This window comes from Clavelina lepadiformis, chromosome 5 (assembly GCF_947623445.1).
Source record: "Clavelina lepadiformis chromosome 5, kaClaLepa1.1, whole genome shotgun sequence".
NCBI classification, from domain to species: Eukaryota; Metazoa; Chordata; class Ascidiacea; order Aplousobranchia; family Clavelinidae; genus Clavelina; species Clavelina lepadiformis.
This window is the reverse complement of record NC_135244.1, coordinates 17777068-17800175: the sequence shown is the minus strand read 5'-3', so window position 1 is coordinate 17800175 and position 23108 is coordinate 17777068. Positions and strand designations below refer to the sequence as shown.

At 35.4% G+C, this 23108-nt stretch overlaps 2 protein-coding genes across 2 annotated transcripts in view; one reads left to right on the top strand and one right to left on the bottom strand.

Moving 5' to 3' along the window:
* The window catches only part of LOC143461311 (solute carrier family 22 member 2-like), a 162342-nt gene that overhangs the window by 19958 nt on the left and 119276 nt on the right, over positions 1-23108 (bottom strand). The window lies entirely within an intron of this gene.
* LOC143460648 (uncharacterized) lies at positions 1086-21496 on the top strand. Its single transcript, XM_076958241.1, has 40 exons — positions 1086-2565; positions 2667-2741; positions 2812-2939; positions 3094-3202; positions 3326-3446; positions 3538-3652; positions 3735-3871; positions 4661-4845; positions 5068-5208; positions 5381-5504; positions 5613-5808; positions 6030-6216; positions 6420-6615; positions 6778-6950; positions 7499-7673; positions 8007-8829; positions 9023-9203; positions 9416-9535; positions 9665-9762; positions 9920-10097; positions 10284-10394; positions 10524-10630; positions 10714-10949; positions 11159-11280; positions 11520-11633; positions 11712-11873; positions 11998-12108; positions 12275-12372; positions 12593-12828; positions 12956-13077; positions 13196-13309; positions 13457-13618; positions 13727-13837; positions 13929-14091; positions 18157-18344; positions 18445-18529; positions 18605-18739; positions 18833-18991; positions 19289-19390; positions 19710-21496. Exons 1-40 carry the CDS (start codon positions 1178-1180, stop codon positions 19836-19838), a joined length of 7617 nt encoding a protein of 2538 aa, XP_076814356.1. The 5' UTR covers positions 1086-1177; the 3' UTR covers positions 19839-21496.

Genomic DNA, 23108 nt, shown 5'->3' with positions numbered 1-23108 from the left:
AGCCACAGGAAAAGTAAACGCCATCAAGCTGGATTGGAGCAACAACAAGCATTCCCTGTTTAATTTGCTGTTTATTAGAATTTACCATGCGGAGAAAATCGAGGCAAAGCGCCCTTTTCACAAGGACAAAATAACACAAGCTACCTAAATCTATCGCCAAAAAACACGACGCACTTTTTATAATCTATAAAACACCTTGACTTTTCGACAAAATATTACGTTTGGGTCTGAAATCGCCAAAATATTATGTTTGGGTAACTGGAGGAAGAACTGTGGCCTCTACAAATAAGCAATTTCGTTAGGTCAAAATAAAAATGGCCCTAGTGATCAAGTTTACATTCAACAGTCAAACAAATACGCCTAGCTATAAAAAAGACAAACAAAAAATCATACTTTTACTCCGTATGCAGTCAACCGTATTTATATCAATCACAAGTCTTGTTTTGTTGGCAAGAATTGTCGAGAACCTAGTCGTCAAAAGAAACGAAAGAAAGGCTTCGTTATTCCAACTCAGCCAACAGCGCTAACCGCTATTTAGGTAAGTACAGCACTACTGCTCATTTTTTGCTGCATCAAAACCATAAATGGATTTAAATTCATGACGTCACGATGAGGGAAAGACAGGTTTTGGCACTACATCGACTTTTGATATTTTTAATTGAAATTGGCTTTTGAAAAGCAGGTATTCTGATTGGATTGCAATAAAAACATTTTCACTCTCTTTGATTTTGCCCTTTCAACTTCCATATAAGCCTTAAACTAACATCTTGCCTGGGCTTGGCTGGGTTACCCTTGCGCTAGACCCCGAGTTTTACGATTTTTAAATGTTGGTCTATCTGTATTACAAGTTCGTAAAGGTTTGTCAACATGTTGGCATCATTAAGTGTGATGATAATTTTTTATGATAAAATAAACAGTAATAATTCCAGTGACGTTAAAAATTCGAATGTAATTGGATTTTTGAAAACCTATTTTAGTAGCCTACAAACAGCTCTCTGATCCAAAATAATTAGCGCCTCCAAGCGCTTGTTACGGTGGTGATTTTGTACGCCAACTTCAAAAAGTCTCATGGTACAGATGCAATGACAACAGACGTCCTAAAGGTTTAGCGTTCCTGCTTGTTTATTCACTTTTTGTTGATCACGGAGCGAGTTGATTGAAATGGAATTCGAATAAAATGGAAAATAGGAAACCCAGTAAAAAGCAATGCAATGTCGATAGAAATGGTCTTGATCATTATGGGAAGCAGATTAATATGTTACTGTCTTCCACATTTGATTTTGATTGGTGCGAAGGACGCCATAACGGGTTATTTGCGAAAAAACGCCAAACGAACTTGTTGCCTGAAATTTCTTTCAAAGACAATAAATCAGATACATCAGTTAAAAGTTACTACGACTGCGTCAGTTTTCATGCCCCCTTGTTATTATCAGATATTTTGGACAGTAACTTGAACATTTTTAGCAAACCATGGTTAAATTTTGAGCCAAATACCAATGATGAAAGTCTTTGTCTGTACGGTTGTAAAGGGCTGGACTTAAGTCGCAGAAAAAATCTTTCTGCAGCTCTACAGCCGACTGATAGTAAAACTTACATATCAAAAAGAGAAAAACCAAGTTTTGTTAGACATGCTATGAAATCAGATGCTTCGGTTTACCAAAAATTAAGCAACACAACATCACATGTTAATCACTGTGCTCAGAAATTATCGGTAACAGACTTCAGACTGAAAAACATAGGGAAAGATAAAGAAAGATCTTGTTTTGGTTATTTGAATTGTGATCATAACAAAAATATGCACAACTCTGGGGAGCATCTAGACAAAACTAATAATCATGCTGCTAACATTCTTGCAACTGAAAACAAAACATGTGTGTGTCCTAGCCTCTACCATGCACGTGTCAAGGTCAAAGGAGACCACATGCAGTCAGATAATGCACTGATTTTACCTGTTCAAAGAGTGAAGAACAAAAGAAACGCTTCAAAAAACAGTGTTTGTCATAATACTTGGTCACAACTTCAAGAATCATCCAGAAAACTGCCTTTTTCATTTGAGCCACTGATTTTAAGTGAAGTTTGCCCAACATGGGATGATGCATCTAAACCAAAACAAGAATTGAAACAAATTTCTTTGACTGATCTTTATCCTGATGAAGAAAATTTAGATGAACATATTGAGCATTCTGTAATTTCCATCACTAGAGATGACCTACAAAGTATTTCTTTATTGGATGACATCACTAATTTGTATCCTGATCGTGTTGTGTGTGAGCATGAAAGTGGTAATGCATCCACCGCTACTGAAAAATTTGAGGATCATAGTAATCTTTATCGACTTCCACTTAAGGATTGTTTTAGGAATATAATTTCAAAAAACCACAAAGAAGAAGTGAATCCTCCAGAAAAAGTTATTGAAATTATAGAAACATCACAGCCTGTACAAGATTTTGACCTAACAAATAGTCCAGTTACTGCTCTTGGTAGATCAATGAATTTGCTATCTTTGCATAAAGTCTTGTTGCATTCAAATGAATATAAACGAGTGGATTTAATGATTAAGTTCCGGTGAGTAAATAATTAATCTTAGACTTTGCACAGCAATTGGGCGTGCATGCTCAAAGAGTAGTATATTATTATTTATCCTAATTTTATTTTATTCATTACAGGTGCCTTCAAAGGTGGAGAAGAAATGTTCGGCTCATAAAATTTTTGAAGTTAAAATACAAACTAAAGCAGCAACGGTATTTTGGAACTTGGATTTTATGATAAAAAACTTTGCACAATTTGAAAATTGGATATGTTTTTATCTAGAGCTGGCATATACAGACGGATGACACTAATTAGAAAGAATTTTCAAGCTTGGCACCTTCTTGTAAAAAACCAAAATATGGCAGCTTGTCAACTTAATACATATCACACGTTAGCAAAAGGAATAAAAGGTAATATAGCTTATTGGATACAAAGTATTTACTACATGTATGCAATTTTTTATATGTTACTATGAGAAAGTACTCTTTTATTACAAATGGTCTTTCGAAAATGGTGAATTACTTGAAGCTAAAAATAAATCTAATGTTAATACCATTGATACAGCACTGAAGTGGCATGTTTACAACTGTCAAACTGGAGATGAAATAACGAAGTTAACTCAAGAAAGAAACTTTTCCACCATTAAGACAGTGTTTGAAGTTTGGTTGCATAGGTATCTTTATTTAAATGTGTATTCTGTAATCCACGCAGTACTTTTCAACCTGAGCCTTTGATGCTTATTATGATGATTCATTCTTCTTTGTTTTTAAACTTTTGCTTTAATACAATTGTACAGGGTTAGCGGAAGGCGACACAATTACCTGTGTAAATCTTTCCAAAGATGGAAAAAGCATCTTTATCACATCCAACTTTTTAAAATGTTTCGGACCAATCGGGAAATTAAGCTTATGACAAAGGTAGTCCACTGGTGATAAACACAGTTTTCTGCAAAATTTTTGCGCATTTATCTTTTTAGCACAATTTATAATACAATTTAACTTTTGTTAGGTGTATGGTTTATGGAAAAAGGTACTTTACCAGCAACAGATATTAAATGCAGCTGAATATTTTCATTCTCTTGCCACAAAGAAGAAAATTATCAAGGCTTGGATTATATTTTTTGGTGTGGGCTGAATAAAGTACTTACAGCATTATTTTTGAAAATTCTGTATTTTAACTTTTTTCCTAATTTTGATAAATTTCAGTAAACTGTAATGTTTGTCGCACCCAAAGTCATATTGCCCAAAAAAAATTTGAAATACATATGATGGCAATAATGTTCCAAAGGTGGAAACTCATGAAGAAAAGCATGATTGAAGCAAACTTCCATTTCAGAAAACTTGTGAGTAAATGATTACATGTTAGTATGGTGTGTAATTATATTATTCCGCTCTTTTCTGTATTTGGATTTTGATGTGACTATGGTATTTAGGGACATGTGCAGTATATTGTATGTTCTGATGCACAATCCCGCTTTTAAACCAAAAATATCGAGCCAAAAACCAAGAAATGGTTTGTAAGCCATCAAGAACCTAAACTTTGTCTGCTCGGTAAAGTGGTTAAAGTGCTAGACTCGCAACAATATGGAATTTGTTCGATACCCAGTGGCGTTCTACTGTTGTAATGCGCTTGATCAGTGGTCCTGCTGAAAAATTCCAATACAAGGACCTACAAATAAGTCAAGTTTATGTTTTCATCGGAACTTTCACAAAGACAAGCTAAAAATTCAGGGCTTGAGTGATTGGGGATTATTGTTGAGTTAAGTATTGCAAAGACTCTCTTCATTCAGAGGGTGAAGATTATAACGTCACAAAAATTTTTTTGGAAATGGTCTTTATTAAATTATCTTTATCTTTTGTTAGTAGAAACGTTGTCTGTACTTGAGCTAAGTCATGAAAATATATCATCATCCTAAAAAAGCTCATGAGTTTTTAGGTAATAATGTTTTCAATTTTGTCGTTGTTAGTGTCTATGTTTGACCGAATCTTATACTAAAATGATATATTTGGTGAATCTATTCGGATTGGAGTTTGTAACCACCAATTGCTGTGTACCAGACAGTGATTCACTGTTATCTACTTAAATGCTAAAAATGCAGTGCATATTTTTATAAAAATTTCCATTTGTTTAGCTGTGCCTGAAGATGGTCAAAAGGTGGAAAGCAGCTCATGCACTCTTCAAAGTGCAGCACTTGAAGAACCAATCGGCTGCTTTCGAACTTCGCCGAAGGCATCTGCTTAGAAATACCTTGCTTTGGTGGAATATGGAAGTGCTGTCTATAAACTTTAAAAGACAACAATTGCAACAGAAATATAGGTGTCGTTAGTGTGGTTTTGTAGTTTTTTAGTTCTGATTAATTTGTGCTTATTAAAAACCTTATTTTAAGGTTTGGGAAAACTTTAGTATGTTTTATGGTCTGTGTCTGGAACAAAATACCATATAAATATCAAATTATTTGAACAACTATGTTAAAAAAATATTTGACACACTGTTTTCAAAAAAAACTTGTGTGTTAAACTCTATTTTACTATGATTTAGGGCTTGTTTTATTTTAATGTTGGCAAAATTTGAGAATTTGAAAAAGCTTAATAATCTTGCCGATCTGTCGCACAAAAATATGCTGCTGAAAACTGTTTTTGGTCAGTGGAGGACATTTTGCATCATAACCAACAAAAGAAGGTCAGTGGCTATTGACTCCGACAGTTATTTCTGTGTCAAAAGTAATTTTTATCTTGGTGGTCATACAGTTGACTGTCGTACTGTATTTGTTGTTTTAATTTTTTATTAATTTATTTGTTGGTCTTTATAACAATATCTCTACGAGTATATAATTAACTATATAATTCATCAGATACAACGCACATTGCCACATGAAGCGGTGTGTTGTCATTGGCTTGTTTTGCAAATGGAAGTTTTTTATAATGAGAAGAAGATCTTGTGAAGTTCTTACTGCTTTTGTTATACATCGGAAGAAGGTATTTTGCTACGTGTTGTAAAGTGCTTCTTGCCATGAAAATGAAGTTTGCCTGAAAACAATGCAAAGAAATTATGCACTGCTTTACAATCAACATAAATCTATTCAGGATTCGATGAAGTCATTGTTTTTACTATGGAAGTCATTGTATTTTCGCTCAGTATTACAACGTGAAAAGCAAAAACAATGGAGCGTAAAATGTACGAGAGAAGCTTTTCGTCAGTGGCAAAATTTCACCAAACGAAAAAAAATATGTCTAATATGTGAAAACATCATTGCACATAAGTTAATGCTGATACTGTTCAGTGAGTATAATGTGTTCACCTTATGTGATTGTTTGATATGATGTCCTTTTCATTTGCTTTCATAGCCTGATTTTTTTACTTTCTGTTAGCTGCACAGTGCCGCTTATGCATTATGCTTGTTTAAATAGATGCAAAACAAAATCCAACTCATAAAACCGTAAAGCATTTAAGACAACTCTACACATGCAAACCATAATACATGTTGATTCATTGTCTAATAGGATGCTTCATAAAATGGAAAAACAGTTACAAGAAAATCATTTCGAATGAGACAATCGCTGGCAATCACTATCAAAAATCAACTCAACAAAGATTAGGAAGAATAGTGCTGGAATGGCAGATTGCAACACAAGAATCCTTTGTTATACGGCCCCTCATTAAGAATAAACAAAGGAAACAAAAGACAAAGTAAAATATCAACTTACCTTTTATCAGATCTTGTGTTGTTGTTTTCTTCATTATTCTCTCACTAGTTAACCATTGTTAATCCATTGTAGTTTTTTAGTTCTGATTCATTTAAGAACTTAGTTATTTTTGAAATTTGTTGATTCAGTTAGTTCACAGCCTTCCTTGTTTCCTCACAGTTCGTTTATTTGCTAAACTTTTCTCAGAGTCTTTGATGCATGGAGAAAGGTTGTTTTGAGAAAACATCATGATAAAAGCAGCAGGAAACTAGTCCAAACAAACACAATTAAAATTTGCTTTTATAAATGGAAATGGGAACATGAAAAAACTGATCGACTCAGCTCTGCAATTTCTACACGCCATGACATTGCTAAATACATAACTTTTAACGCACTGAAAAAGGTACATCCCAGTTTGTATGAAACATGCAATTTAATGTAATAACATAATATGCATTTTAATTTGTAGTAGATTAATTACAGGCAGACATTAGGTGTTTAATAATTATTTTAAACCTTTGACCAAACAAGATTTAATTGCCAATACCTCATTACCTGATTTCAGTACACCAACCGGCAATCCGAGCTTCCAAAGTTTCAACAAGTCAAAGGCAAGAAGGTTTTAAGCTTTGCTTTTCACAAATGGGCCATTTTGAACACACAACGGCAACTCCGGGCAGAAGAAATTCACCAGAGAGAAATACGTAATCAACTTTTGCTGAAAAAGCATTTTTCAAGGTACAAGGCGATTTACTGTATATACAAAAATATACAATCCGAGCTCTAATCTAATCTCTAATTTACACTCTAAGCTCTAGCAGACCCTTTTCCTGAGAGACATTTTTGCACAATTGAAATAATCTCGAACGACAGTAGCCTAACTACTTTCACAAATCCTTAATTTAAGCATTGCATAAATTTTGTATTGTTTCATGACACATGATTTTCGGGACTGTGTCATTCGAGATATTGTCAATTGTGGAATTTTGCTTTGAGGAAAATGTTCTAGTCCCTGACTTCCTGGTACTGTAAAGAAACATTGCATATTGAAAGTGTCGATGAAAAGTTATAATCTGTATAACGCGTATATATAAATATATATAACGTATATATAAATGTGATATGTAATACCAATGAAAAGGAACTGGAAAAAATTTTCGTTTTATGTAATGTTTAGGGCGAAGCTTAAAGTCTGTGGCTAGCTTTGGGACACTGCTTCATGTCTGTGTCCATACCTTACAAATTAAAAAAGTGGTAAATTGAGGAGTAAAGTTGTTTCAATTTAGATGGAAACAAGAAACCCTATGTGAAAAGATCCTACGGCAAGATTCACTGTCGTGGTTTCACAAGTCTTGGCAGCTGCAGAAAATGCAAAGCAAATTTAAGAATTGGAAGAGTGCATTAACAAATCATAGACTTGCCAATGAATTTGCTAACTTTCAAACCAAACATAAGTTATTGGTAAGTAGATGCAGATGCAGCTTTCTTAACTATGTTTTTATCACGTATTGGTCAGTCAATTCAACATCTACCAACTCATTCTATCTGCCCTAGGTTGAATATAATATTATTTTGCCAAGTTCACAGAGGTTGAGTCGGCCAGAGGTGGAATCACTGCTGACCCTTATGTATAAATCTTACACATCAATACTGTATCTTACTCTGATGGTATTGGAGTTCAATGCTGTAGCAGTTAGCCTATAACTTTTAATAACTGATTGTTTTCTTTGTTTTTATTGTTCTAAATCATGTTAAATTTTTCACTTTGTTGTTTTTTTATGTACTACAATGCAGCTTATGTTCACTGAATGGCACAACTACGCTCAGTGCAATCTGAGAGCACAAGAGAAGAGATTTCGCAATTCTTTACAGTCACATCGTGATAGTTTTCACCTTGAGGATTTCAATGGTAGTACTGGAATGCACACTTCTTATAATGATCTAGTTTATGAGACTAGTGTTCCAGCCACTATTAATCCAGTCAACATTGCTCAAAATCTACCCAACCAAGAAAGGATTGACAGAAACAATATTGAAAAATCTGATGGGTGGCATTCTCTGCTTGACCATTTTGCTTCTCAAACTCAAAATGCTTCAGAACTTTCAGACCACAAATTAAAGGAATCCCAAAATACTTCAACTCCGAAACCCATTAATCACATGACTCCTGACAATGGGGCCGATAAGGATAACTTCGATGTTCTACAAGATCGTATACCATCATCTTTTTCTTTGCCATCTAACACAGACGTTAATGCTATTCCTTATAATTCCAAGGAAGTGTATCATATTGAACATTCTGTCACTACTCGGTCTGAAAGTTGTTCGTCAGCTGAGGAAAACAGTGGTAATATGACTACTAATGACACACTTGATATAAGTCATGGTGTATATTTAAGTCCTGCGGAACAGTCAACTTCTGCTTTCACTCTATGTGACTTAGTCACAAGGATTCCTCTAACAACTGACTTGGATAATAGCATGAACTCAGCTGATTTCATCACACAACGCTACATATTTGCAGACCGCACAGTACAGGCTTCCAGTATACGTGATACTTCTGGCAATAGTGGTTGTGTAAGAAAGCCAAGAACGGTTATTGATGGTTTAATCGAAGGTGATTCTAATAACAAAACCAGTTCAGATAAGTCTTTTTCTGACTTTGAATGCTGATGCATTCGAAAAATTACATTACTGTATACTATAACAAAAGTAACAAAAATTTAACTTTATTTTATTCACTTGAGCCTTTGCCAGTTTGAGCTTGCTTAGTCAGGTTTAACTTGTTATTATTATTTATTATTTTCCAGGTTGTACTGAGAATCCTGTGAAACATTTGGTGCATTTTGCAGTACAAAGACTACAACGTCCATTGACCAGTCTTGTCTTTTGTCAGTGGAAACTGCTGGTTTGCATGAGGAAATGGCAAGATTCTATGCTGCGTCATACACAACTACTTGTCAATAAACTTCTTTTAAAAAGAATGTATAGGTAAAATTTTTCATGCTAAATAAAAAGTACGACATAAATTTACACAAAAATTTAAAAAAATCTGTATAAAATTACATATTACAAATACATTGCTGTACAGGTAACAGTAAATCAAAGAAAGTTAATAAATGATGTTTTGTCTGTGTGGTTTGTTCATGGATATTTTCCTTTAGTGTGCTATTACCTCCCTACATGTTGTTTATTTTGACCAGAACCTGGCAGCACAGTCTTGCAAGTCATTTGGTAAGCAAAAATTTTTACAAGCATTCAGCTGCACGGCAGGTTTTTATGTCTTGGTTGCATTGGACTATAAAAAACGTCGAAAGCAGGAGGTATAAGTTAGTATTTAGTACCAATTGCGTTGTATAATGTACAGTAATTTTAAGACGTTATTAATGAGAAAGAAATTAAATTACATCTTAAATTCACAAAGCTACTAAACAGTTTTTTGCTGTTTGCAGGATGAAGTTGAATGCTACAGTAGTCTGTCAATTTCATCTTCTAGAAAGACATTTCCTCGTTTGGAAAGAAAGATCAGAAGAAAAACTGGCTTTCACAGGTGAGGTCAAATATTTTCAAAATAAGTACAAAGATGCCTTCTTTTACTTTATGCCTCTTCTCATGGTATAAAGTTTGCTTTTTTATTTATTCAAATACATTTCCCTAGAAGTATCGATCCTTACAATAGGTTTATAAGCTTAATTTTTTCTTTACAGAAGCGCTTAATGCTTTGGAGCAGATGTCAAAGGACCACCATCAATTAGAAAGTGCTTGTGTCCTGCTGGAAGGCAAGAGGAACTCTGCCACGGTGAGCAGATGTATGTTTTTATGGAAGATGCAGTGGAAACAGATACAACTTTCTGATGAGCATCACAAAACAAAGATGTTGAGAATGTTAGTGATTCTGCTGTCATTGTTGTTGTATTCTTTCCCTTAACATGTGGTAGTTTCCGTTGCGTCACTAGAGCAGCGGTTTAGCAATGACTGCGGTGTTAGCCATCTAATTTCAGTAGTCAGATGTATGTAGACTGTAATTTACTTTACAAATCTCGCACCTCTTGCTACATTACAATTTGTTAGAATCCTGACCTCTTGGAGTGAGCATGTTGAAAAGAAACGTGATGCGCGGAGTACCCCCAACAATATTTATTTTAAAAACTTGAAGAAAAGGATTTTAATTATCTGGAGAAGGTAATTTATTGCCCTGTCAGATAAAACGTCCAGTATGTCAGCATATTTATTTCTGTCATCTACTTTTTACCATTAATTATCTGTTTCATGAAAGTGATGTAGCATTATGCAACAAACTTTGCATTGCAGGCAACTTTTCCTGAGTGACAAAGTTCACCAAATGAGAGCATCATCGTTGAGAATGACTCTACATGAGCAGCTTATCCACTGGAGGTCGTGGTCGAGCAAAAGAAAAGGTGAACAGTTTCGGACATGAATATCCGAAAATTCTTTTTGAACATAGAAATCTACCTCAAAAACATGTTGTGTTACTGCGCAGAAGTGCAACGAAACAAGCTTCATGTGATGATTTTCCATTCGAAGTCTATGGATAAAAAATTAAATGAAAAGTTTAAGATTTGGCGGAATCGTTTTATTTCGCATCGGCGAGCCAATGCCAACTGGCAGAAGACCAAGCAAAGGAAAATCATCATTTGGTGGAAATATTGCGTAAACTCGAATCTAATTCTTGCCGCTAAGAAAGCCATTGTTGAACGAAAGATGCGTAAAAGAATGGTGTGTGCAATTTGCACTCATACTAAATTTGCTAAGACTACTTTTGCTACACGCTTAGTCAGCTGTGTTTGCTGTATGCTTTTTTATCGTTTTGGTAGTTGCACTTTGCAATATTTTGATCACGCTTGTAGCGACCGTGAATTGTTTCATATTTACGTATTACGGTATAAGTGAAATCGTAGAGAGTCAGAGCTTATTTTTGTACCTAGGTTGTGAATGCATTCCACATCTGGCGTCGACAATATTCTCTTTCCATGATAGAGAGTAAAGTGAAGATTGAGGTCCTAAGATGTTGGATGCAGAAATGGAAGAAGCTCCTGATCACCAGAAGGTGAAGTTACATAACGAATTTTGTTGGTTAAAGAACAGAAAACTATTTAGATCAGTTTATTTTAGTACTATAACCTGTACCTTCACGTATGCAGTGAAAAAAATACAAGTAATACGTAGGGAATAGGGAGAAAGTATTTAGTTCAAGCATCAAGAAAGTTATCCTTCCGACCGAGCATAGAGTTGTATTTATTAAGTTTGTGGTGAAGTTATGGTCTCTAACTGTGGCGATTTTCTTAGGATGCAACGAGCTCAAGAGATAACCACGCTTCGTTTTTACTTTATGTCGTGGATGAACGAACACAACAAATGCAAAAGAAATAAAAAATTTGCCCTTGAAGTCTTCCGAAAATGGTAGAAATCATATTTCCAGAAATGTATGTTAAAACTCACCTTATATACTTCTTAGTTTCTTCACCATCTTTATCGCAGGCATTTTATAACAAAGAAAAATTCGATTTTAACGGAAATAGCTCAATCTTTTGAACAATCTCGAAACAAAATAAAGATCAAATGTTGCTTAATCTCCTGGTCAAGACAGTTTGAGCAGAGCCGGTTATCTAACGAGCACTTTCAAATGAAGATTTTCCAAAAGTAAATGGTTTATTAATTGCTATTTATTATCGGTTTTAGTCAGTTTTAAACGGTAGTTTGTTGTGTTAAAGCATCTTTATCTCTATGTTAGTACCGTTACTATAGTACCGTATATCTGCCACAGAACATTTCTCTGCTGGGTTTTATACGTCCGCCAGATAGCAGCAGTCAGACAAGATGTCAAAGAACTTTCAAGCAATCTTAAAAGGAGAAAATTTCTTCGGACTTGGAGAAGGTTTGCTTTTCATTCAGCGTATTAAGTCAAACTTTATAAAGATAATAAGAACAACATAATATCGCATTTTCGCATATCAGAGGTAATGGTTTAGGCCTTAGGGCAAACGCACATATTTCATAAGCAATTCAAAAATTCAGATACGCTAGCCGATAATTTTTTGCAGGAGTTTAGCCGTGAAAAAGAAAGTTGAAGCGTTTAAATCAACAACTGCTTCGTCTTCGACAAAACAGCTTCTAATAAAATGGCACCAGTATAGCCGAGGTTAGAATGTAGTTTTTACTCATGCCGAATGCATCATATTGTATCTGCTGAGTTACATATATGAGTTGAGTATGTGTGTATATTCAAGCCATTGCTTTATGTGCTGTACATACTACCTGCTTGCCAATCACAAAACAGATGTATCTTTTATTATTTTAAACATTTTAATGTACTTAGCTACCGTACTATGATATACTTTTTATTCCTTTTATTTATATAGACGCAGTTGGACAGAAAAAAGCTGTTACACATCTCAAGTCGTCGCGAGATAAATATATTCTGCAGAAAATATTTACCACGTGGTGTCGTAACCTTGCCGAAAAATTCCTCGCCAAAGACGCACACCGGAGAAATTTGCTTGGAAACTTTTTGCATCGCTGGAAATCTTACCTGGATCGACGTAGGTCAACCGCTCAACTGGTTTATGCTTATTCAGAAAAGAACAAAACTTCTGCTGTAAGTTGTGTTTTTATTCATTGCTGATGAAAAATCTTTGCATGCATTTGCATTGTTATTATTGCTTGGTTTTCTTTGAGCTAACAACTTTGTCAAATATGACATCACAAGCGCTCTGTTCCTCCAGACTCGCGTTTATTTTGCAAGATGGTGGAATTTGACTTCGCTTACAATGCTTGGTCGCGAAATTGAAAAGAAAAAACTGAAATCGATTTTTGATTCGTGGAAGAGTTCTTTGATTGTGAATGGGTATAATATGCTTCTTATTCTACAATCAGTGATATTTTCCAACGCAATTATACGATACAAGAAATTGGCTTGTTGAAATTTCAAGAGTTTAGATATAATTTTTCACCGTGTTTTTTAGAGCGAAACAAAAACATAGAAAGCTGTTTCTTCAAAGATATTACAATTTATGGAAAGGTATTTTAAAACGAAGAAAACGGAATCGTTATTTGGTCAAAAACGTTATTTCGAAATGGTAAGTATACTGGTATATATTTGTCAATCAATCTGGACGCTTATCAAGTTTGTTACAATTTAGCAGCTAATGTATTATTTTTTATTGGTTTCAGTATTTAAGAAAAATTTTTCTGCCTGTATCACAACCTGAACGTTTATTTATTAGGCGCTCGTTGATCCTGCAAAATGACTGCAAAAACTCACTCGCTTTCTCTTTTATGACGTCACGAAACTCAGTTGTCATCCAATCCTATTGGGTGCGATGGCGCCAGTGCTTTGAGTTTTCGCTCAAATCGAGGAATTATGCAAAAAGTGTTAAATTAAAAACGTACGTTCTATTCAAAGTATGAAATAAACAAAAGGTTTTATAATAATAATACAGTAACAATATTAAGACACACAATCTTTTTTCGAATAAATCTCGTTTCATTTGCAGGGCTATACTGCGTTGGAGTCGTTTCTCCAAAAGCGAGCGGACGCGAAAAATTCAAATTATCGAGTTCCGCGCCCAAATACAATGCACAAGTTTAGCCTCTGCGTGGTGCAGGTAGTAAATGTAGTAATTTTAAATCATTCTTTTGTAAAGTGATTTTTCACCGAATTATTAACTAACATGCTAATACTGGATTGCTCTGCAGGTGGCTGCGTTCTTTAAAAGTGTGGCGTCTTCGCGTGGCAAACCTTCACAAAATACAACTGATGACAATAAATAACCAGAAACGAGTTTGCTGGTTGCTATGGATACAGAGCATGCGCATGACCAAAGCGAACAAATTTTACGAAAAAACACTCCAAATTAAAGTAAGTTCTGTAAGTTTCGCTTTCTTGTTTTCAGGAAGGTATATATAGGATCAGGAATTCAACCATATAGCGCTTAAGATCGTTAAGTGTAAGGAAACTGTGAGCATGTTTACGACAGAGACTGGAGCTGGCCGATCAAGCCTAATTTAGGTCCGAAAAAGCGCAAAATGTAAAATTACCAATTGAATTTAAGGTGTGGAGGCTGTGGAGTATAATGGAAATAAACAACAACAAAAACCGAACTAATTAAATCTCATTTGATAGTTTTTCTGTTGAAGTATTAGCTGCGCGCGGGGAAAGATGTCGCCCATTTTTTAACGGCTATATTGCCCCCAGTCGGCTTTGTCACTTTTTTCTGTTCATTGACGCGTGTTAGTAACAACTGGCTTGACTTTTCGTCCCCACCGCACTTTTGACGAAACATAAAATGATTAAATTGATTGAAAAGGTAATTTTTGACAGTTTATAAGGATTGGGGCGATTTCCGCAAAAAGTGTAGTAAAATCTCGTGGATCTAAGAATGACATATTTTTGCTACTTTGAAACCAAGTTATTTGATTACCTTGTTGAGAAAGGTTTTAGCTAAGTAATGTGTCGTCAGCAGCTTGGCGTACTCAGTTAAATACCGTGTAAGTACGTGCGCCTAATAAACAGTGCATTTTTGGTTACATAAAGAAGACAGGGGTAAACGCAATACAACTTAATCTGACCTAGTCTGCTTACAGATAAACACCAGGCGCATGGCTAGTGGCTCTAGTGCGGCCTTTCAGAACTGAATAATATATTGTTTATTAAACGTACGGTATTTACCTTTCTTTTTACTTGTTCATAATGTTTTAAGGAAAGTTCGTCTGCGCAATATATCTTACATGCATTAAATAATTTTCAAAATCATAGAATGCGTTCAGACAATACAAAAACCATAAGGTCGATTTTGATGCAAAAACTATAGCCGAGGGTCAAAAAGGTTGAAACCTGCTCGACATACAATACTCGAGTATGTTCCACCAACGCAGGTCGCAGATCAACTCAGACTAAAGCACGAGACAAAAGAAAATTGAAATTCACAAGTCACAAAGTGAACAAGACGCTTTCTCACTGTACACTATATACACCAAACGATGAGTTTACAAACAACAACGAAAGTCCATTTTTTGGAAGACCGGCAACGTTTGGTTGCGCTAGAACTCTGATAAAGCTTTTTTCATTGATACAAATCAACTTGATCTGGAGAAAACCAATTAGATTATGAAAAAGTAATGTACCAAACTTATAATAGCAAAAACGTGTTCATGACGTATATTTAGTAAGAGAAACTTTTGTGCGAATATGGAATAAGTACGGTACGTATATAGTTTAGAAACACAAGTTAGGTTTTACTGACGAAAATCAAACAAAAAACTTATCGACGTTTTCAAAATAGGTTGATAGGTATCACAAAGCAACAATAGGTACGATAAATGCAGTTAAATACATATTTTATTTACAATGTTAACTAATTTCGGACAATCACACCATCATTCAGAGCGTGTAGGTCAGACTGGACGTAATCCAATAAAGAACTGCTAAGTGCAAGAGTGCAGTTCCAAACATCGGGAAAAAATCTACGAACAACCAACACATTTTAGCAGCAGACAGACAGTGGAAAGCTGCGTCCAAAGTGTATCAGGAAATTGCAGCACGTGATCGGAGAAGCAAGGAGAACAACAAATATGGGCGTTTTTGCCAGACAGATAGATGGTAGGTTAGCATGGCCACGAAACCCACAAAACTAAGTAACAAATATACACAAAAATATCGCAAACCACAAAAGAAAAGTGTAGTTGGGAAAGATAAAGAGCATACTCACTAATCTTAAAGACATTGTTATTAACAACCAGAAGTAGATTATAGGAAGTTACGAACCTGTAATTACAGTAGCAAGGAATATCTTAAATATTTGAAATTTTGAAATAATTACATCAGCGAAAATGATTAAATAAATAACAAAGGAAAACTCGAATGTCAGGAGTTATTGATTTGATACTGTGAGCGAGGTTTCACATAATGTTCTTGCATGATGGAACAGCTTGTTATAAATCTGATTCTGGAACTGTAACGAATGCTCCACTTACACTAAAGTAGATCGGAAAAATAAGAAGAACTCCTCCAGAAATCACAATCATTATTGCCCACTCTTGGTTGTTTTGCTCGACAACCTACAATGATAATACAATAAAGTATTATGCAATGCATTGTAACTAGGTCTCTATATATATATAGTCTCTCTTATCCACCTGACTGGTCTATATGCTTTTATAAGCCAGATTCAACGATATGGTCACGGTGTATGTTTTAATGTTTGCCATCTCACGCGCGCGATTATACCAACTGTTTGAATACAAGTTTCATAATGACTTCGGAACATCAAACTCTTACTTTGGAACTCAAACTCAGCACGTTACGTTAAGTTTTCAACAATCGTAAAACGATATACAATCTGGGTAGAATAACAATCTGTGTTTGTTTCGTCATACCAAAGTAGTTTTTAACAGGTTCGTAAACGCTCTGGAAATTCGGAAACGGGAACAAAGGACTTGCTCTTTTATTATTATTTTTTGCGGTTAGTTAGTGTGTTTCTTTTTGTATACCTTTTTTTCGTTGCTTTTCGCTTTATCTTTAATTAATATACAGGAAAAGTGTTTACTGTATTGGTGGGCGAACTATACGGCCTGCCGTAGGACATGATAATGGCCACTGTCGTATCCCCTAATGGCCTAATAGTTAACGAATATCCATGCTGAGATTAAGTATCCCACAATCCATCTTTCCACTTGTGAATTGGTGCGAATAAAAGGAATGCGTTTTTCCACTGATTGGCAGGAAGTTGTTTCAGAACAGAAATATGGGACCAAACAACGACGAAAACTTAGTATGACGTCATATAAGTTCTGAAATATTTCATCGCCCGCTCGGGCTCGAAAAGGTTGCCCAACCCTGGTCCTACAGCACGAGTGGGCGACACGAGGCAGGAGTAGTAAAGTAAAGTAGTAAACGGACCATATATTGTGCTTTGCTTTCTCTTCTTTTATTTCTTAGTCAGTCTGATCGGAGTTCTTTTGTTCTCTTATTTTATGTTTACCGTAGTTATTTTTAGAAGAAACGTCAAAATTGGACAAGTTGCGCGAGAGGGCAAAGTTAATATGACGTCATAGATTCTGAAATATTTCAATACCCAATGCGGTCTTCGGGTGCAAAAAGATTACCCTACCCTGCTTCTACAACATGGGTGGGCAGCACTTGGCATTACAATTGCTTAATTATTATTGTTATTTCCCGATGTAGCTCATTTCACTGAGACAACTGATAAATGCATAAAAAGTACTCAAACAAGTTTCATATTTCCGTCAATTTCTGCCTGCTGGTTGTTATGACATATAGAATTCGGCAAAAATTGAACAAGGTTCTCTTCGTAGCTCCTGCACTGCCTGCAGGAATCTTGTTGTTATGCACCATTTAACGATAATTACCTACGCATTCAATTTTTTTAGAAATTCTTTGAGCAGTTTATTTTTGTGCTAGCCCCCTTAAATGTGAAAGGATCGGAAACAACTTCAAACAGTTCTTGAATATTTACATCTTGTTCCTATCATTAGAATCCATTGTTATCAACTAACTTTCTTACCTGAAAATCTTCTGGTATGAAAAAGTCTGTCATTCTTTTTGCAAGTGTAATAGCTTTAAAATTCAGAAGACAACCCTTTTGCTTGGTTTTCCAATATCGAAATCTGGTAAGGCCCTCTCTTAACACCGAACTGTCCCATCCTGCCCAAAACGAAATAGGCGACATAATATACTATACGGATTCGTTTTCATAGCCGTTCGAATTAATGAATGTAACGGTGTGCAGAATTTAACGGTACGCAGAATATAACGCTTGATATATGTGATCACGTATATATCATGATTACGTGGAAGTTTGTTCAAAAAAAAAATCTGTCAAACTCGGTCAAAATTCCCCTCTTCCATGTTTGACGTCCATGCCTATCCATGCCATGCCAAATATTTACATTATTTATTTTTCAGCTATTTAAGCGGTGGCGTTCCTCGGCTGTTGCTAAACAAACAGAAGGTCAGATGTTGTTAGATCATATTTGCCTCAAAAACAAACTGACGGTACGGTCATATTTCACGAAGTGGAAGAATTTATTCAATCTGAATCAAATTGCGAAATGGCACTTAATGAAAGCTGTCCAAGTCCATATTCTTCAAAGGTACTCCTCCCTTTCAAGCATGTGCATGCAAATATGTTTGTGGTATCCGTTATTTGTTTGTATTATAAGCTTTACAAATTTGTTTTTGCCGGTTCATTAGGTGGCATTGTTATGCGAAACGCCATAGGGAAAAGCTGGAAAATCATGCTGATTTACATGTACGTTGCACCAACTTCCAAAAGCAGGTAATAGGTTACTTCTTAAACCTATTTACTGATATGACGTATCACTGGCCCTGACGACGAAATCACAAATTTTAGGCGATACTGAAGAGATGGAAACAGAGTTTGCAATCATTGACTTATGTCAAATCAACAACCGAATCGTTGTTTCAAAAATTTCGTCACAAGAGTTTATTGAATAGCTGGTACTTATGGAAGTTGTCAATGGCGAAGGTGAAATAATATGGTATTTTAAATATGTTTTAATTCACTAATGTTATTTGTCAATTTTATTGCATACGATTTTATTTTTCTGTGGACCAATAGCATAAAGCGAAACGACTGCGAGAGCGAATTCTAGTCCTTCGCTTTCTTCAAACTTGGAGAGATTTTGTCGAGAAAAGAAAAATTAAAAGAACAGTCTTCAGCTTTCAATACTTGAATGCGTTAAGACAAGGTTTCAAACCGTGGGAAAGAAGACGTAGTGTAAGTGTCAAATATGAGTGGAACCAAACTGTATTATTAAGTATATTATTTACAAAATGCATATTAAAGCATGGGCTTTATAAATTGATTTTGAAATTTATGTCAAGTTAAATCCATGTGTAAAATATATTGCAATACCACCTCTATAGGACTACGTTTAAGCAGAAACTCTTGAATAACCCAAACACTCTCAATCACTTGAAAATTCCAGTAAACTCAATAATCACGCTATTAAAGTGTGAATAACAAACTATACAGTGAACCACGAAGCTAGCTGATATTGCTTTTCTATTTAAGGCTAACCGGAAGCTAGAGTCGGAAGCATTCTCGTATAGTGACGTCATTACGCAGTTCTCAGTTATCACAGAGCCATCGGTTGACCAGTTGCAATATTCTTACGTAAGTATCTTGGATACGATCTTGCTTTTTAATCTACACTTTTTGCTTGTTATACTTATTGCTGTATAACACCAGTGGCATACATACACAGAAATTTAGCGCTTGATAAAAATGTAAGCCGCCCTCCATTGTAAGCCACTCTTCAGTGAAGCCGCAAAAATGATGACACATAATGCTTTACTTAGCCGCGGCTTACAATCTAGTCTATACGGTGCTGCGCTTTGCTAAACCCGCTTAAAATGTTAAGACTAAAGCATTTGTTGATTTGTAATATGTAATCAAAATACCTTTGAAATTGACTTTTATTATGATGTCACAGAGCAACCACAAGATTCTCACAAGTGCATGGATCTGTTGGAGACTGCGACTCAGATTGCAAAAAGACAAAACTGGGACAATGAGAAATGTTTACGGACAATCTTGTTTTGAGGCAGTTCATTTGGTTTGAGATTTTCTTCTTTCTTTAATTCTAAATCGTTCAAGTTATAATTTCGCTGAGCAGAGTTTAAACTGCTCTGTGGTGAGTGTTTCATGATATTTATCACTTGATAATGCCGGCGCTTGATGGGAGTAAAGTTGTTGTAAAAATATGCCGAAAAAAGCCGTTTTTAGGGATATCAAATTTTCTTTTGCAAGAGAGCTTGAATGGATTACCGCATAGCACGTTCTAAGTTTTTTTTACTGTTTATCGCGCACACCATGTAGTATCATAAACCTTTATCAATATTTTTTGTTGTGTATCCCATGATTTTGTTTAAAAATATAGCATTTATAAATAAAATCGAATTTAATTCATAATTGAATTTTTAAATCCAAATTTGTCCACCATTGCTATACTGAGGAAGAAAATGGTTGATGTGTAATTTTAAAAAATGCCATAAATTTTAATTTCTGGTGCATTTTAAAGAAAAAAAGTAATAACTTAAATGTTGTAACTAACGCTGTGTCGTTGTGTTCCAGTGATCATATGGCTTGGTTAGTTGGCTATATATCTAATTTTGTACTCAATTAAAAGCAGTAGTGGTAGAGGTGTACCAGTGTTTAATTACTGTATTAATTTATTAGTATGCTTGGTGTCTGTTTTGTCTAGGTCAAGTAGCTGTGAATTTTTGCTTTTTATAGCAAATGTTTTCCCAGTATTATATGGGACTTTGACTGTTTCACCTCAAGAAAATGTACTTTTGAGTGATCTTCAAATTATTCTATGAAGTCTTAGTGCAGGTCTTACTTGTATGCTTAGCTTTTTCTACGTTAACTGTGTTTAGTTGGTGGTTACTTGTGTTTTTGCCACTTAGCATGGATGAGATGTTTGATCTGAGCCCTAGGTGAAGTAATGATTTCAATTTTGTTCCGAGTATTTGAAAGACACTGTGTTTTTTCCACCACTGTGTGCTAATATGCAACCACGTAACACTGTGACTTCTCTCAAAATTATGTTAAAAATTGCCTGCTATGCATTGAAATGTTGAATTCTCTTATTCTTGATTTAATTCTCAATATTTTTTGTGGATGTTGGTTCGTTGCCAATTTAGATAGACAGTTCGGGAATTCTGTTCACTGTCAGTGATGCATACGTTTTTGCTGTTTCATGGCTCATCACTATCATGCTAGAAAGCAAACCACAAGCAGTTTTTGGAATTGGAGTTACGGTTGATTTGTATAACATTCGTATCAATCCCGTCCGAACCTGACGTAGTCTACTGCGGAAAAACACGGCAGCTTAACTGCAGTTAATTTACAACAACATGGTTCCAAATGTTTCGGTATTCCGCCACACAGGATAATATATGTTCACCGTTGTTCCGCATTACTCAAATCTGATTGGTCGATACAGATATGGTATGACTCAGGGTTACGAAATACTGTACTACCTATTGTAGTCTGATCTCATGTTGCTAAATTAGGGAAAGAGGGGGATGTCCCAGATGGTGAATATAAATGTGACTCGCTACGTCTCGCTGTTGTTTGTTTAGCGTTGGCGATATCTTCGATTAGATGACGCAGAACATTTTGGTTTAGTTATGTCTGTAAGTTATTATCCTGTGTTGGCCACTACGTTACAGCAAATACATTACGATTGCAGCCGCACCACAAATGTGTTGGGTCGCTAAGAATTTTGAAACCCCCGAAAAAAATAAAGAAAAAGAAGTAACAACGAGCAAAGTGTTATCGAAGTAATGTGCTAACCATTATTCGTTGTAATCGTGTAGTTGAAATAAATTATTCCTTCACGTTTTAAGCCCTTTGCTGCTTTTCTCGGTCATTGTTTGCTGGCAAAGTTGTTATTTTGCCACGCTATCATGGTTAGCATCTTATTTTTCGTACCCCCACAGACAATGACGAAAATTTACCATGCAAATGTTACAGGATAAGCATGAGCTCATTTGTTTATCGTTTTTCGACCCATTCAAGAACAGACTTTAACGGCTTCTTTCGGAATACTATAGGTAAAAAGAGTTTCGTTTTATTAGTCGTACAAGTCGTAAAACGAAGACGACGTCGGTTAAGACAACTTTACCAGATATTACCCACGTAACACCTACCAGAAGGAAGGTCCTCCGCCTAACAACAGTTGGATATTTTGGCGCAATTATATTAGAAGTTTTTTGTCAAAGACGAAGCATTTGTTGATTTAAACCAGTGGTTCCCAACCTTTTTTGGTGTCGGGGCCGAATTTCAAACTTCATAGTACGTATGGAGCCGCATGAAAAGACTCAAGTAATTATAACGAAAATTTTAAAGCATGAAATCATGTACCAACGAATAGCAACACTAACAAGAAAAATAACACAAATCAATTTAATGTCCAACTTGACATTGGCTTTGAGCTTTAACAACTTTGTCAAATCGAGGCGCAATTGTGGTTTAGGATTCAGGAGGCGGTTTATGATTCACAATAAGTAGACAATGGACCATTCACAGCAGTATAAAGTAGGCTACAAGGTGTAACTGTAAGATGTAAAATGAGAAATTTGTAAACAATTTTGACCTAACGCTATAAATTTTGACTTTTTTTGACAACTCAAAAAATAATCGCCCTAATTGTTGCAAATAGATTTTTTATTTTTTTGTGGGATTTTCAGGGGTCATTGAGAGCCGCAAGAAAGCTACCTTGGAGCCGCATGCGGCTCTAAGAGCCGCGGTTGGGAACCACTGATTTAAACGCTTGAACTTTCTTTTTCACGGCTAAACTCCTGCAAGAAATTACCCGCTAGCGCACTTGAATTTTTATATTATTTTTGAAAAATTTGCATTTGCAATAAACCATTATCTTTGATATGCGTAAATGCGATGTTAAATAGTTTTGGTGAAGTTTAGCTTTTCTTGCTGAATCCGAAGAAATTTTCTCCATTTAAGACTGCTCGAAATTTCTTCAACTTCTTGTTTCACTGCTGCTCTCTGACGGTCGAATAAAAATATGGAAAAATGTTCTATGGTAGATATACTGGTACTGTACTAACTGTAACTCATCCTCGTCGGCTTCTGCTCGAAGGCCGATCACGGTTTTCTCCTTATTCAGGTCAAGTATTTAGTCTCTTTTGGTGGTGCCGGTGCCGAATATGGCTCTGCAGACCCAAGCGATGTTGAAAGAGTTGTGAGCAGTGAGTGCCTTCTCTTCGAAGAGCATAGTACCGTTTCGTGCGGCACTTCTCCAGACTATTCTATTTCTTGCAAATTGCTTCCATGAGCTTAGGTCGATGTTGGTTTGTTTCAGAGA

Coding starts and splice junctions, on each gene's coding strand:
- LOC143460648 (XM_076958241.1), top strand. CDS start 1,178: ATGGAAAATAGGAAACCCAGTAAAAAGCAATGCAATGTCGATAGAAAT. Junction 3,203..3,325: donor TTTGAAGTTTGGTTGCATAG/GTATCTTTATTT, acceptor ACAATTGTACAG/GGTTAGCGGAAGGCGACACA. Junction 14,092..18,156: donor AAAAAACACTCCAAATTAAA/GTAAGTTCTGTA, acceptor TTTATTTTTCAG/CTATTTAAGCGGTGGCGTTC.